We start from the raw sequence: 17,630 nt of genomic DNA on the forward strand, positions 1-17,630 counted from the left end.
TACTAAATAAATGCCAGTCATAACTCCCCACTAGATGTTAGTAGTATCCTCTCAGTTATGACAACCAAACATGTCTCTGGACATAGCAAATGGCCCCCGGGGGCCAAAATTGCCCCTGGTTGAAGATCCACAATTCTAGATATGGATATGACAATTTGTTAGCAGCTGTTATATTGTGATATCATTGGAAATTTTAGAGAGTGATTTTTTAAAGTCCTTGCTTTCATTTCTCTCTAATGCTGTGTAGATAGCTTCCCAAGGGATTACCAGATATTTTCTGTAAATCTGAGATTATTATAAGATAAAAAGGTAAAAAATAATTAAGATAGTTGTAGTTATGTTGTCGTCTTTCATGCATTTGTAAAGTGTTACATATATTTGCAACTGCTTCTATCACTACCACTGCCACCCTTTGCACTGGGACCAGGCTTTAGTTTAGAAAACTGTTCCATGAGCACCATCACACAGATGCCTCAACAATCCTAGGAGGTACCATTCTCATTTTGCAGCTGATGAAACCGAGGCTCAGAGAGGGAAGTGGCTTGGCTAAGGTTGCCCAGCTGCTCCTTCCTTCTGCATGGTAACATTAGAGGCCAGCTGGTGAAGGAAAAACTCAGTCTGCTCAACAAAAATCATATACAGGCTGGTGATACTTTATTATACAGAGAAGTTGGCGAAGGACAGCTTTATTTTTGTCAAAGAATCTCCACCAAAAATTTCTAGTGATTCATCTGGTGATGCAGTTAACATAATAAAACAATAGCTGATGTTTACTGAGTCCTTGCAATATTCCAGAGCTATTAAATGAGATGAAAATCCCAGCATAAAAGCTGAAATTTTCATTAGAACCCAGACTTAGAAAAGGCCCAGCTTCAAAGATTCTGATTTGCACAGACTGAGGACTCCCATTTCCAGAAGTTCAAAAACCTCCTTTCTTATCTAAATGAGAGAAAAGAAAAAAAAAAATAAAGTTAAGATCAAGCAAAGATGGTCTTGGTGAATAAATTCAGCCATCTGGACTTCCTGGTAATTGTGTAGCTGTCATGGCCATAATCAAGGAGGGCAAAAATCCTAAACTACATTTTATGCAGAATTAAAGTATTTACTTAAGTAAAGGAAGAGGTACTAAATAAAACATCAGTTTCATTAGAGGGCCCTCTTGTAACCATTCAAAATAAAATCTCATGAAAGAAATCTTATACAAAGGGGTCTCAAAATACCCAAAGTATGGCTAGATTGCACATATATTTCAATATAGGATAGCTGATAATGATGACATCAACATAATACAAATAACTATGGATGACAAAGTTTTTTTTGACACAATTTCTCATTATTATTATAATTAGAAAACTTAGAGTGGATTACTCAGATTTCACATTACAACTGAAATAATCAACTATGGCCTTATGTGCTAACATCAAATTTGTTAAACTAGTTTTAAAAAATCAGTTCAGAGCTCAGGGTGTGTGTGTGTGTGTGTGTGTGTGTGTGTGTGTGTGTTTGTGTCTGAAAAAATTGTCTTTTAACTTGTACTGATCAATCATAATCAGGTTGGTCATTCTGGGGATATAGTTTTATATGGTAAATTAATTTACTCAGCATGTTTGGAGGATTAATTCCAAATCTCTCTGATAGTTACTGCCATGGTTAATTGGTGATTGGCAGCCATTTTTATTATTGGACAAACCCTCTTCTCCCCAACAGATACTTCTAAACAGCAGGCTAGAATGAAAAATTAGCCCCATGATACATAGTAGATGGCAAATACATTTTTCACATTTTAATGACAGTGGATTACTTTCATAAGTATATAATAATCTAATGCTGTGGCCACAAAGGCATTCAATCAGTTTTAATCCATTGAGACATCAAAATAATTTCCCCACCTCCCAAAAAACAAAATAGCCCTCTATCTTAAGTGAGTTTTGGGTGAGGGAGATGTGGGCCCTGAGGCAAGTTTATGCCCCTGCTTCCTCATGCATTTATAAGAATGAAAGACAAAGATGGCTATGTCTCTAAAGCAAGGCACACAAAAATGGGCAAGTCCTCCAGGTCTTCCTGTTTCTCAAAGGTACAGCATAGATGTGGCCCCCAGTGGGGTGGAGGCCATTGGTCATTTAATGAAAAAACAAAGCTGATTCCTATAAAACACATGGAAAGGATACAGTGAGGTCTAAGGGAGTGAGATGGACTCTATAATTGTAGTTACTTCAGAGTTAAAAGCTAGAAATCATTTCAATGGCCAGAATGTGCTGGCTCCTCATGTCAATGACTTTATTACTGTGTTTGAACTCAAGTTCAAGTTGAAGAAAAAAAGATTAAAGGCAATTGCTCGTTACACGGTACCTCGGGAATGTCCATCATCCTCCTCAACTTCTGATCTCTCCAGTTCCAGTCAAAAACCAGGAACTTTAAGGGGTTCAAATTAAGGCCACCTAAAAGAAACACAGAGAGTTACTACAGCAAAGACCTCATGACAGAAGTTTATTCAAATTACTTTTTAGTCTCCTAGTTGCTTTTTGCCTCATTTGCTGTCCTCTCCCCCAGCAACTAATCTCTACACACTGAATGCAGCCAACGCTTTCCTGATGGAAAACAAATGCAGCACCCTGAGATTGCTTTCCTTATAATCTTATCACTGATTCTGAGGGAAGCAGAGAAGCTGCTAAGTTTGTCAATTGCTCAAGTGCTGGCAAAGAATCAATCCCAAGCCTCCATCTCCTGAAGCCCGGGAGGGTGAAGTGCAGTTTGGGTGTGGGCCTTCAGAGGAGCTGAGTCCAATGGAATGTGAATGATTATGAGGAGGTGAATGGACAGAGGATGAGGCTGGGGCTCAGTGGTTAATTTTATTTTATTTTTTAATTTTTATGTATTTATGATAGTCACACAGAGAGAGAGAGGCAGAGACACAGGCAGAGGGAGAAGCAGGCTCCATGCACCAGGAGCCCGACGTGGGATCCGATCCCAGGTCTCCAGGATCGCCCCTGGGCCAAAGGCAGGCACTAAACCGCTGCGCCACCCAGGGATCCCCAGTGGTTAATTTTAGACAGAAAAGGAAGTAAATATGAATAACTTTTATTCAAAGTCCGTTATCATTTGAGAAGGCTAGTAAACCACTTAAGGACTCCATTTCTACTATCTTCCTATCTATCTAGAGATGGTTATGGAATGCGGCGCTGGAGGGGACCTCAGGGATTGTCTGTTCCTCAGAGGTCTCAGAGTTGGGTTAGTTTTTCCCACTCCCCATGTTCTACCTATTGCCCCAATCTGTTTCCTGTTACATGTGGAAACATAACGAAAGCCTTTCTTGACTCTGCAGCACTTCCCCTCAACTTTTTTCTGTGATTATTTCAGTATTTCCCCTTCTGCCTAAGAGACTTTTCCTTCTTCTTCCTCTTCTTCTTTAAAGATTTATTTGACAGAGAAAGAGAGAGGGAGAGCGCACAAGCAGGGGAGCAGCAGAGGAAGAGGAAGAATAGGCTCCCCACTGAGCAGAGAGACCAACATGGGGCTCGATCCCAGGACCCCGAGATAATGACCTCAGCTGAAGGCAGTTGCTTAACTGACCGAGCCACCCAGGCGCCCCTCATTTTTTTAATAATTATAATGCCTCTTATTTATTTAAATATTTTATTTATTTATTTGAGAGAGAGAGAGAGAGAGAGAGAGAGAATGCTTGCCCAAGCGCCCAGCTGGGGGGAAGGGCAGAGGCAGACAAGCTCAAGCAGCCTCTGTGCTGAGCATGCCCTGACACAGGGCTCGATCCGTGACCCTGAGATTAAGACCTGAGCCTAAGTCAAGAGTTGGAAGCTTAACCAACTGAGCCACCTAGGTGCCCCCGTAATACCTCTTATTTAAAATTCTCTCTGCGAAATTAAAAACGATAAATTGAGAAGGACAGTGGGTTGGTAGTTTTCCCTTAAAAATAATTTACTGTTAATGGGAGAGCAAAAAGGTACAACCTATCAGGAAGGTACTTGAGCATTATCTAATAGGAGCTTTAAAATGCTTGCTATTTGGTAAAATAATTTTCTTTCCATGACATAGCCCAATAAATACATTAGAAACTTAAATATAGTTAATGGGGTGCCAGACTGGCTTAGTCAGAAAGTATGACTCTTAATCTTGGGGTTGTAAGTTCAAGACCCACATTAGGTGTAGAGAGGACTTAAAAACAAAATCTTAAAAAAGAGAGAGAGAAACTTATAGTTACTTGCAAAGATAATCATTGCAGTATTATTTATATTAGGAAAAATTAGAAATAATCCAGTTATCCTACCATAATTGAATTGCTAAAAAAACAATATAAATTGGGATAAATATCCAAAATACATAAAGAACTTCTGCAAATCAGTAGCAAAAAACACAAATCTGAATTAAAAGTCAGAGGAAATGAATAGATATCTTTCCAATGAAGACATTCAAATAGCTAACAAGTACATGAAAAGGTGCTCAGCATCACTGATTATCAGGGAAGTGCAATTTTAAACCACAATGAAATATTACCTCACACCTGTTAGGATGGTTATTACCAGAAAAACCCACAAGAAATAATAAGTGTTGGAGAGGATATGAAGAAAAGTGACCTGTTGTGTACTGTTGGTAAGAATGTAAATTGGTGCAGCTGCTATGGAAAGTAGTAGGGAGGAAATTGATAACAGAACTACCGTATGATCTAGCAATTCCACTTCTGGGTATATACTCAAAGGAAACAAACTCACTAGCTCAAAAAGATATCTGCATCCCTGTGTTACTGCAGCATTATTTATAATAGCCAAGACATAGAAACAACCCGCAGGGTCCATCAACAAATGAATGAAGAAATGGAGATATGTGTCACACACACACACACACACACACACACACACACACACAGAAATACTATTCAGCCATAAAAAGGAAGGAAATCCCGTCATTTGTGAAAATAGGGATGAATCCTGGGAACATTACACTAAGTGAAATAAGTCAGACAGAGAAGGACAAATACTGTATCATCTCACTTATATGTGGTATCTAAGAAACCTAACTCATAGATACAGAGAACACATTGGTGGTTGTCAATGGTGGGGGTTGTGGGGGAAAATGGGTGAAAGTGTTCAAAAGGTAAAAACTTCTATTTGTAAGGTAAATAAGTTCTGGGGATGTAATGTACACCACAGTGACTACAGTTAATACTGTATTGTGCATTTGAAACGTAGTAAGAGAGGAGATCTTAAGAGTTCTCATCATAAGAAAAAAAATTTATAACTATTCAAGGTGACTGATGTTAACTAAACTTATTGTGGTAATCATTTCACTATATATGTATAAAGTCATATTGTACACACTGGACTAATACAATGTTATATGTCAATTATGTCTCAATAAAACTGTAAAAAAAAGTACAATATTATGTAGAATATTATATAGCCATTAAAAATGAAAAATTAAAATTTTCATGCCAACGAAAATCTTCCTAAGATATGTTAGGTAGAAAACACAAGTTAAAAAATTATGATATACAGTTTGATCTCCACTTATAAAACTAAATATATAAATGCATAGAAAAAAGACTAAAGGAAATATATTCAATATTAACTAACAAGTGATTATCTCTAAAGTGATTTATTTTCTTTTCTATACCTTTTTGCATTGTTAAAAAGCTCTGATTGTTAGAAAATCTCCATTATTAAATCTCTCCACTGAGACCTCACAACTCTATGAAAATCAAATTTCAACAATCTATACAGCTTTGTTCCCTCTCTCTCCCTTTCTCTTTTTTAATATGGAGAAGAGTGACCTTATTCATGGGTGGCCTAGAGACACACAAAGAACCACCTGGATTCTAGGCAGGGATGAGGTGAATCTTTAGCTAAGAGCTGTGGGAGAGGCAAGGTCCACCTGCTACCCAGCCAATCTCTTCTAACTCTGTGTCTCGCAGATTTCCTATGAGCACATCTCATCTGTCCCTTCACTTCAATGCCCTCTCATGTCCCTAAGGCAAAAATCCCAACTCTTCAGCTTAGTGTTCAAGATCCTCCCTCCACACTCTGACTTTCTTTCCAGTTGAATCACTGGCTACTAAAGCCCAGGAAGTTTTCAAACAAGAAAGTTGGTCTCTTTCATAAACAATAAAAATTAGCATTGTATTTTTTTTTTAAAGATTTTATTTATTTATTCATGAGACACACACAGAGAGAGGCATAGACACAGGCAGAGTGAGAAGCAGGCTCCATGCAGGGAGCCCGACGCGGGACTCAATCCCAGGACTCCAGGATCATTCCGGGCCGAAGGCAGGCAGGCGCTCAACTGCTGAGCCACTCAGGCATCCCTAGCGTTGTATTTCTTAGGGTGTAAAACTCATTGTGGCAAACTTTTTATTGGCACTTTATTATTATACCAATCCTTTGAGGAAGATACTACCACTATCCCTGTCATTTGAGATTTGGAAAGGTTAAGTAACTGGCCAGTTGCTGGATCTGGGATTTGACTCTGAAGGTCTGAATCCATAAGAGGGGCTTTAACCTCAACGCTGTATCTCAATTATATGTATCTGCGTGCTCTTCTGATTCAGCAGTTTCACCATTCTTGATTGCTTTTCTCATATCTCCATACTTCAAAGATCCTATTTCAATCCTCATACTTCTGAGATCAGTTAAAGACCATTATGTCTCTGCAAAGCCTTCCATTCAGATTCAACCTCCATAAATTTCAACCTCTATAGGACTTGGAAATGCTCATTTGGCCCTTGGCATATACTGCCTCATGTTGTCAATCTCCTTCCATGTATATTTATTTCTACAAGGATCAGGAGCTCCTTGAGAGGGAAAAGCTGTGGAACTAGGAAGGCCTAGACTGAGAGACTGTGGGAGAGCCACTTAACCCTTCAGAGCATCAGAGTTTTATTCAGAAATAAAAATGTTAGACTGCAAGGGTGCCATGAATATTTAATGAGATACCTAGGAGTGTTTAGCGTAGCACCAGTGCAAGTATGAACTCAAAAAATATTTCCTTTCCTTGTCCGGGGCTGCCAAGTTTGTTACTTCTTTGTAATTGCAGACTTTTGTATATAGTGGGTTCATTTAACCCTGGATGATTTTCATCTGGAAGGAAACATTAGTATTTTAAGCTTTTGTTTGCTTCTTGGCAAATGACCAGCTCTATACTGAGCTATTACATTGATGAACACATTTCTTTTAGATATATAAAAAAATCTAGGAAAAGCTCCAGTTACAAAACAAAGTTCTATTAGTGTATTAAATAAGTAATTTGGAAATGATTATTGAAAAGAAATCTTTAATGGTCTGGCAGGTAAAATAGGTAATAAGATCATCAGCAGATTAACAGGTTTTAGGCTACTGACTTTGAGAGAGCCAAGAAATTATAAAAACCCGCTGGTGGATGCTGTCTGGAATACTTTCTGGGTAAAGTACTAAAAGAGAAATGCATCTGGGAGAAATATTCTAGGATACCTATATTTCATCCATTGAAACTGCATTTTTGTTTCAACATGTTTTATACAAAAGCCTTCAACTGAAATAGGAGTCTTGGGAAACTAAGATTCAATTAATTAAGAGGGAAATACTCAACTCATCCAGCTCTACAAATTCTGGAGGTTGCAAATTGGTGGAATGAATTGTGGATCCACTAACTTGCTTAAAAAGCAACTGGAACTGCAGTTTGCCACAATCCTTACTATTCCCTATTGCATTATACTTATGCTGGCCAGCTTTACTGACAAAAGACTATTTCCAACTCCCAAATTAACACAGAAGTCTGGTTTCACTACATTACAAACGCAGTTTCTTAAATTCACATGGGGTTAAGGGAAACTCCTAGTTCTGAGTAGGCATATCAATGCCTCTCTTCATACCTTGTTTAATGAGTTCTTTAATCCTCCCTGGTGTTCCGACACCCAGGTGTACAACACGCTTCTCCAGCAGCTTTACCTGCTCCTGGACCTATTTTTCCAAGATGGAAGAGTTGAAAGAAAAGAAGAGTCATTAGAAAGTGATCATAGGCGCTATATTTAAAAGTTAAGGAAGTAAAAAAGTAAATGGGGCTACCTTTGTTTAGGCCCAACTTCCAGTGCAAAGAAGGTTAATTAACAGACAGAAAAGCATCACTCTGTAAAATTGGTACATCTTCAAAGAACCCAGGGGTCAAACCTCAGCTCCTAGGCAGGAATTGTGGAGCACAGAGAAGCAACTATTGTTGGGGCAGGTGGGCATGCAGAGGCAGGGAATGTAAAGAACACCAGAACAGCTGTTAAATATGTTATATAAGGAGGCATCAAAGAAAACACCTGCTAAGGAGATAAGAAAAACCAAGGAGTGGCCCTTAGATAACTTACATTCCCCATCAGGACCCACAGGGCCTTGCTTACCTTTATGTGTTTTGCAAATAATTTCATAACTTTGCTGTCTCCTCTGAATGCTGTCATCGACCTAAGGAAAAAAAAAGATCAATGCCTAAGAAAACTTACTCATTGAGGGCCACTTTGACTACTTAAGTTTTATGTCTTGCTTTAAAGAGAGTATGTGTATTTATGTGTATAACTGAGAGCATGTGCATGTTTATATATACACAGACGCAAAAACTTCTGAGATTTTCAGGTCAGCCCATCTCTGGAAGGAAAGTGAGGAAGCCTTTAATTCAGGCACGTATCTGGGTTGGCTTTGACTTTTCATACACAAGGTTAACTCTACTCAAGTTTCCTTGATAACTGAAACACATGTATCTGCCCTTCATCTGTAATATAGGATTTCTGATTTCAGATCCCTGGCAGGGAATTTATTTTTAAACTGTGAGAGAAGAAGAAAGCCTTATGTATTTCAATCAGAGCAATCTCCTACTTTTATCTAAATAGGATGACAGTTTAGGGGACATATTTAACATTAATTCATGGTCCTCAAAAGAAAAGATACTCTTACAAAAGTTAGAATTATTTACCATTAGTATTTATGAATAGGGCTTGTTGTGCTAGCTCAGAAATCCCTTTCTGCAAATCACCTAACCTTGAAGTGGATCATAATATTACCAAAGACACAGAAGAACACAGAATTGGTAAATGAAGTGTGACAACATAGTGCTTTTATGCCCTTTGGAAAGGTATTTATGTATAGTGAAAGCTCAAATCAATGTGACGGCTTGTTTTTAAGAGGCCATCCCCAGGCCAACCTCTTTGCCATTAATATTTGAACTGAAATGAGTTCTGTGGTGGTAGTTTTTAAAACACTGAAAAGTCAATGTGAACTACTATGATTTCAGAACCAGCAAGTACAGCTACCCAAAAACAGTTGGAGTCTTGAAGATCAATTGTGTTTAGAGAGGAAATAGTTGCATGGAACACTTTTGTTTTGCTGAAAGCCTGTGTGATACAATTTAATGTGTGTGCCTCATGGGGAAAGGAGATTTTGAAGAATTTAAAAACGACTTTTCTAAATTTGTAATCAGATTAGTTTGTTTAGAAAAATAGATGCTAAATAACTACTGAGAGTCTACATTTGAACGTTAATTTATTTTCTCCAGGACTTGGATTTTCCTTTGTTTTGTCTCCTGTCAAAGCCTGGTGCAGAGCCTGGCTCTGGAAGAGGGCTAGTTCCATTAGTAAATTCCATTTTATTCTGATGTCTCTTCTCTGAAAGCTCAATGTTACCACTGATCCAGTGGAAGCATTTTCTTTTTTCCTACAAAAACTAAACTAAATGAAAGGGTATGTGAAAGCACTTAGTAAAGCACTGACAAATTATCTTTAAAACATAATTTTTATATTAAAAATTTCAGTCTATTTGAATTTACCTTGGTATAAGAAGTGAGATAGGGATCCAACTTTACTTTTCCAGATGGCTACCCAGTTGTTCCAACACCATTTATTAAATAATCCATCTTTCCCTACTGATTTGTCACCTTTGCCATATGTTAGGCTTTCATAGGCATATGGGCCTACTTCTGGACTTCCAATTCCGTTCCCCTGGTGTGATCTGGCATGCATATGCCAGTTCCATACTGTTTTAGTAAGTGAGACTTGGTAATATATATCTATTGGTAATCTGATAATACTGAAGGCATAGTATCCTCTAATACTCTTTATCAGAGTTTCTCCAGCCACTTTTCTTCTGGGTTTTCTCTTATGAGCTTAGCTTCTTTTAAAAATTTGAACTTTAGCTTATCTGGCTAGAAAACCAATTCTATTGGGGTTATATTGGGAATCTGTGAAATTTATAATTATTCTAGGTAAAACAGACATCTTTACAATATTGACTCTTCCCTCCCCACCTTTTTAAAGATTTTTATTTATTTATTTGACAGAGAGAGAGAGAGAGAGAGAGAGAGAGAGAGAGAGAAAGAGCGCACAAACAAGTACAAGCAGGGGCAGTGGCAGAGGGAGAGAGACGAACAGACTCTCCACTGAGCAGGAAGCCTAATGAGGGGCTTCATCCCAGCACCTTGGGACCATGACCTGAGCTGAAGACAGAGAGTTAACCAACTGAGCCACCCAGGTGCCTCTATATTGACCCTTCCTATTCAACGACATGGTATGCCCTTTTGTTCAAGATCTTCTGAGTCACAGAGCACTTATGTAGCTTACTGAGTTAAGCATCCAGCTCTTGATTTCGGCTCAGGTTGAGATCTCAGGGTTGTGAGATCGAGGCCCACATCAGGCTCTGTGCTGGGCATGGAACCTGCTTAAGATTCTCTCTCTTTTTCTCCCTCTGCCCTCACTCCCTCTTAAAAAAAAAAATCTGAGTTACTTATGTAATACTTTCTTTATATAGATTTTGGTAAGTTTATTACTTGTTCTATTTTTTTCTTGTTATCCTTTTAAATTAGATCTTTTCTTCCATTATTTTTTCCAATCAGTTATATTATTTCATTGCTTTTACTCTTGCCCTCTATAACATATGTTCTCCACACAGCAGAGAAAGTGATCCTTTTGAATACAGATCATAAGACTCCTCGGCTCAAAATCTTCCAAAACCATCACATCTCAGGGCCTTTTTGTGCTTACTGTCCAGTCTATCTGTAATGCTTTTCTTCTAGATATCTGCTTGGTATTCTCCTTCACTTTTTTCATGTCTCTGCTCAATGTCAATCTCCTTAGAGAAGCTTACTGTGACAACTCTTTTTAAAAGTAACCCCTCAACCCCCTCTATCCCTTTGCCATATTTTACTTTTTCTTATATAACTCAACATTATCTGACATTGTAACGTATATGTACTTGTTTGTTGCCTATCTCCCTCACTAGAAAGTAAGTTCCATGACAGAAGGGATTCCGTCTGTTTTATGCATTGTTGCATCTCTAGCATAGAACACATCAGCTTGACACATATCAGTTACTCAGAAAATGCTTACAAAACAAATAGGTGAAGTGTCTAACCTAATGAGCTCCAAGGCCCGGACAGCAGAGCTGCAGATGATCAGCATCAGAACCGATTTCTTCTCATTATGGTTTTTCCGAAGTTTTACCCACTTAGGGCAGACTGAAAAAAGACCATAAGAAAAGTTTTACTCTAAATATAGGAAAATAGGGCCCCTAAAATTGAGTATTCTTTAATTATTCTTTGTTAGTGTTTAATTAAAGTAAAATATAATAAGTACTGTCCAGATTCTATTCTCTGGCTATTCTAGATATTAGATTAAAATGAAATATCATTAACTTATAACATAAAACACATAATATGCCAAGTAGCTAAATGTGACTAGTTTTAGGACCAAGTAAAAAAAAAGGCTGGAATAATACACTTTTGATAATTTATGTTTGATGCTTGAAGGCAAAGACTAAATAGGAAAAGAACTCTGATTCAATAATGTTAAATTTTAAAGAAACACTCAAGATAAAAATGGAAATGACATTTAAAAATAGCAAGTATTTATTAAACATGAACACTGTTCTCACAATCCAGTGAGGTTGATTCTACTATTACCTATATTTATACTTGCTGAATTTGAGGCGGAGAAGGGTTTATGAACTCAAGTTGAGTGTCATCAGAGCTGATTTGAGTTTGAAAAAAGAATGTTAAATCTCTATATCTAAATTATTTCATTGTCAACCACAAATAGGTGACTACCTAATATGAATAATATTTAGCTTATTACTGGCTACATACAATATATATTGAAAAGATGAAATCAGATTGTGCAGTAAATATCCATGGTCTGAGTTCTGAGCATGTGAACAGAATTTCAGAATTTTACAGCTAGAATAGAGATCACATGTCCAACTTCCTTATCTTTCAGATAACAAAATCAAGTCCCAGAAGAGTACTCAGAGATCTGTCCCAGATCAAACAGCAAATTAGTGAGGGTCTTGGAACTAGAACACTTAATTATTCTCTGGATTCCTATATCAATACTTCTAATGTATTATAAACCAAAAATGAGACTAAAACCCAAATAATCAAAGCCAGAGCAAAACAAGAATAAGCTTAAATAAACAGAAATTAATATCAAGATTAAGAAAAACCTCCATTTCAAATCCATTTGAGGTGGAAAGTTCTGCTTTTAAATGTAGTTTTAAAAGTTTTTAAAGAGATGGATCTTATGTTTAAATGGAGTAATAACAAGTTGGTAAAGAATTTAAAAGAAAATTAGAGTTTACTTACTTTCTCTTAGGTATGATGAAAGACTATGAGTCAAATCATTGGCCTTGAGAAAACAGGAGTCTAGAACACAACAAACATGTTTTGTAGAGGATTTTGCAAAAACACACATGATCAAAATAGGTTCATTGTGAATTGTGCCTTCTTGAAAAATATTGTAAAACATTAGTGAATGAGGGCTCATTATATATTTGAAAGTGTTGTTCAGTATTTAAAGCAACAGCAGCAATAAGAACAAGTAAACTTTTAACTGTCTATAATTTCTTAGAGTAATGAAATAGAAGCTTGTTCTATCATTCAATGACTAATGAAGCATGTTTATTTTTCAAATCCATAGAACAGGCAATATACAAAGATAAAGGGGGAACAGCTAACAAATCTATGTACAGATGCTCAAACTAGTCATCCTAGAAGGGCATATTACAATGATGGGATAATACTTTACACACACATTAGAATGGCAGTTATTAGAAAGATGTATAATACTAAGTATTGTGAAGAATGTAGGGTAATAAGCCTCTTGTGAAATGTAGGTGAGGTGTAAACTGGTAATAGCTATTCTAGAAAGTGGTAAAATTAAGTTGTGTATACCCTATGACCCCATGATTACATTCCTGAGTAAAGAATGGAAAGACAGTCTTACGTGGTCTATAAGAGACATATACAAGTATATTCATCCTAGCATTATTTGTGATAGCAGGGGGCAGAAAGCAACCTCAGTGTCTGTATCTGAGAAAAATCAATGACCATATGTGCTACATAGCATTTAGAAGCAGTGAACTCCATATGCACAAGGCCATACCGGCATATCTCAAAAAAGTGCTCAGTGAGGAAAGAAACAGAATGAGAAATTCAGCACATCATTTAGATAAATTGTAAAATGTACACCCATACAACAATATGACATTTTACCATCAAATATACATATTTAAAAGCATGTATTAACACATTAGAGTGAATGCTATGGAAAAGTAAAGAGGAGTGTAGATTGAGGAAGAGTGGGAATAAGCCAATAGGATCCAACAATACATTAAGAAGATTATTCACCATGACCAAGTGGGATTTATCCCTGGGATGCAAGGCTGGTTCAACACACTCGTAAAGCAATCAATGTGATTGATCATATCAGCAAGAGAAAAAACAAGAACCATGTGATCCTCTCAATAAATGCAGAGAAAGCATTGGACAAAATACAGCATCCATTCCTGATAAAAACTCTTCAGAGTGTAGGGATAGAGGGAACATTCCTCAGCATCTTAGCCATCTACGAAAAGCCCACAGCAAATATCATTCTCAATGGGGAAACACTGGGGGCCTTTCCCCTAAGATCAGGAACAAGACAGGGATGTCCACTCTCACCACTGCTATTCAACATAGCACTAGAAGTTCTAGCCTCAGCAATCAGGCAACAAAAAAGAAATAAAAGGCATTCAAATTGGCAAAGAAGAAGTCAAACTCTCCCTCTTCGCAGATGACATGATACTGTACATAGAAAACCCAAAAGACTCCACTTCAAGATTGCTAGAACTCATACAGCAACTCGGCAGTGTGGCAGGATACAAAATCAATGCCCAGAAATCAGTGGCATTTCTATACACTAGCAATGAGACTGAAGAAAGAGAAATTAAGGAGTCAATCCCATTTACAATTGCACCCAAAAGCCTAAGATACCTAGGAATAAACCTAACCAAAGAGGTAAAGGATCTATACCCTAAAAACTACAGAACACTTCTGGAAGAAATTGAGAAGACACAAAGAGATGGAAAAATATTCCATGCTCATGGATTGGAAGAATTAATATTGTGAAAATGTCTATGCTACCCAGGGCAATTTACATATTTAATGCAATCCCTATCAAAATACCATGGACTTTCTTCAGAGAGTTGGAACAAATCATCTTAAGATTTGTGTGGAATCAGGAAAGACCCCGAATAGCCAGGGGAATATTAAAAAAGAAAACCATATCTGGAGGCATCACAATGCCAGATTTCAGGTTGTACTACAAAGCTGTGGTCATCAAGACAGTGTGGTACTGGCACAAAAACAGACACATAGATCAATGGAACAGAACAGAGAATCCAGAAGTGGACCCTCAACTTTATGGTCAACTAATATTCTACAAAGCAGGAGAGACTATCCACTGGAAAAAAGACAGTCTCTTCAATAAGTGGTGTTGGGAAAATTGGACAGCCACGCGCAGAGTAATGAAACTAGACCATTCTCTGACACCATACACAGAGATAAACTCAAAATGGATGAAAGGTCTAAATGTGAGACAAGATTCCATCAAAATCCTAGAAGAGAACACAGGCAACACCCTTTTTGAACTTGGCCTCAGCAACTTCTTGCAAGATACATCCGTGAAGGCAAAAGAAACAAAAGCAAAAATGAATTATTGGGACTTCATCAAGAAGCTTCTGCATAGGGATCCCTGGGTGGTGTAGTGGTTTGGCGCCTGCCTTTGGCCCAGGGCGCGATCCTGGAGACCCGGGATCGAATCCCACGTCGGGCTCCCGGTGCATGGGGCCTGCTTCTCCCTCTGCCTGTGCCTCTGCCTCTCTCTCTCTCTCTGTGACTATCATAAATAAATAAAAATTAAAAAAAAAAAAAAGAAGCTTCTGCACAGCAAAAGAAACAGTCAACAAAACTAAAAGACAACCTACAGAATGGGAGAAGATATTTGCAAATGACGTATCAGATAAAGGGCTAGTTTCCAAGATCTATAAAGAACTTATTAAACTCAACAGCAAAGAAACAAACAACCCAATCATGAAATGGGCAAAAGACATGAACAGAAATCTCACAGAGGAAGACATAGACAAGGCCAACAAGCATATGAGAAAATGCTCCGCATCACTGGCCATCAGGGAAATACAAATCAAAACCACCATGAGATACCACCTCACACTTTGAGAATGGGGAACATTAACAAGGCAGGAAACAACAAATGTTGGAGAGGGTGCAGAGAAAGGGGAACCCTCTTGCACTGTTGGTGGGAATGTGAACTGGCGCAGCCACTCTGGAAAACTGTGTGGAGGTTCCTCAAACAGTTAAAAATACATCTGCACTATGACCCAGCAATTGCACTGCTGGGGATTTACCCCAAAGATACAGATGCGGTGAAATGCCAGGACACCTGCACCCCGATGTTTATAGCAGCAATGTCCGCAATAGCCAAACTGTGGAAGGAGCCTGGGTGTCCACCGAAAGATGAATGGATAAAGATGTGGTCCATATATACAATGAATATTACTCAGCCATTAGAAACGACAAATACCCACTATTTGCTTCGATGTGGAAGGACCTAGAGGGTATTATGCTGAGTGAAGTAAGTCAATCGGAAAAGGACAAACATTATATGGTCTCATTCATTTGGGGAATATAAAAAATAGTGAAAGGGAATAAAGGGAAAGGAGAGAAAATGAGTGAAAATATCAGAGAGGGTGACAAAACACGAGAGTCTCCTAATTCTGGGAAATGAACAAGGGGTAGTGGAAGGGGAGGTGGGTGGGGGGTTGGGGTGACTGGGTGACGGACACTGAGGGGGGGCACTTGGCGAGATGAGCACTGGGTGTTATGCTATATGTTGGCAAACTGAACTCCAATAAAAAAAAACCCATTGCATGAATAATAAATTGCTGTTTTACAAAGAAGATTAACTCAAAAACTTCACACAGCAGATTTTAGATGTACTTCTATTAAGGATATAAATACTGTAGCATATTATAAACAAATTATTATAATTTGTTTAAATAAATAGTATTATAAACAAACAAAAAAGTGGGAATAACGTATCAAAACACAATACAACACCACAGTAAAAGACAATATAACACTGAAATAAAATATAGGGGCCTTGCTCAACCAAGGACTATCACAGTCTAGCAATTATGTAGCATTATTAACTACATCCAAGATGTATAAAAAAGCAAAATCAAGTTTACCACTCTAATTCTTTCTACAAGAAAAAGGCTTTCTATAAATACAGAAGAGTGCTCAGGAGTAAACTATTACTAAATTAAATGACATTTATATTGTGACCCAGCATATACAACTCACATTTTGTGAGTTAACTTCAAAGATGTTGCTTCCTATACAGCTGTAGAGCCTTTGATGGTCTTTAAAACTGTAATTTCCCAAGCCTCCATATGATTAACCTCACCTGGAGAACTTTACGAAAGATCCAGATTGCTGGGACGGACTCCTTTTGTTAGTAAGTCAGAATTCCTTTGGGGTGGGCCTGGGAATTTGTTTTTTAAGTTCTTGGGTGATTCAGTTGCTGCTAGCCTACAGGCATTTTAGCCCTGATCTAAATCACACTGCAGCTCTCAGGAGGACAGCTGAGTTAACTCCAAGAAATTCCTGCCTCAAAACTAATTAAGTGCCCATGTGTATGACATTAACAATGTACAGTGAACAATATTAACTGAAAAGAAATGTTCTTGCCCTACAGACACAAATAACCTCAAATCAGAACCAAGTTAGACATTCAGCAAACTAATAGGAACAGTACTTCATTATCTGTATTCACCTTATATTTATGCTTCTGCCTCTGCCTGTTTGAAATAATCCAGTGTGTCCCTCCTCTCACCTACTATGGACTTCCTCTCTGTCCTTAGTCTCGTATGTAGCAACTGGGGTCTTTTCTCCCAAACATTCTCAGAATGCATTATTCACTATGTCTCAGAAGGGCTTAATTTCTTAACTGAAAATAAAAACCTTTTCTTTTTGTCTATAAAAGTTTATTTAACATCTTCCTTCCTTCCTAAACCAACCTATGACCATACATTCTTATTTAACTACGTAACTGAACTGTAATAGAGCAATAATATAGTGTAAACTCACTATGGAACTCAAGTGACTTTTAAAGGTTTCTTCTGACCTCTATATCTCTACAATACCAGGAAACTAATATTTATAATGTTCCATAAGTATACAGAGTAGCAGCAGTCCCACGATCTCACAGAAGAGTGCTAAGGAGGTATACTTATCCTTCTGGAGTTGGAGGTATACTCTAACAAAGAACTGGAAGGAAAAAGCAACCA

The 17,630-nt window shown here is 37.7% G+C and overlaps 1 protein-coding gene across 12 annotated transcripts in view; it reads right to left on the minus strand.

The window, feature by feature from the left end:
* Positions 1 to 632: 632 nt before the first annotated feature.
* CMSS1 (cms1 ribosomal small subunit homolog) overlaps positions 633 to 17,630 on the minus strand; it is a 375,896-nt gene continuing 358,898 nt past the window's right edge. For all 12 annotated transcript variants that reach the window (XM_077884190.1, XM_077884179.1, XM_077884185.1 and 9 more), the window contains 6 exons: positions 12,589 to 12,648; positions 11,364 to 11,466; positions 8,369 to 8,429; positions 7,856 to 7,943; positions 2,350 to 2,438; positions 633 to 939 (listed from right to left, as the gene is read on the minus strand). In XM_077884190.1, the coding sequence (XP_077740316.1) occupies positions 856 to 939; positions 2,350 to 2,438; positions 7,856 to 7,943; positions 8,369 to 8,429; positions 11,364 to 11,466; positions 12,589 to 12,648 (485 nt within the window). In that variant the 3' untranslated portion in view covers positions 633 to 855. The remainder of the gene's footprint in view (positions 940 to 2,349; positions 2,439 to 7,855; positions 7,944 to 8,368; positions 8,430 to 11,363; positions 11,467 to 12,588; positions 12,649 to 17,630) is intronic.

This window comes from Canis aureus, chromosome 35, assembly GCF_053574225.1.
Source record: "Canis aureus isolate CA01 chromosome 35, VMU_Caureus_v.1.0, whole genome shotgun sequence".
NCBI lineage: Eukaryota > Metazoa > Chordata > Mammalia > Carnivora > Canidae > Canis > Canis aureus.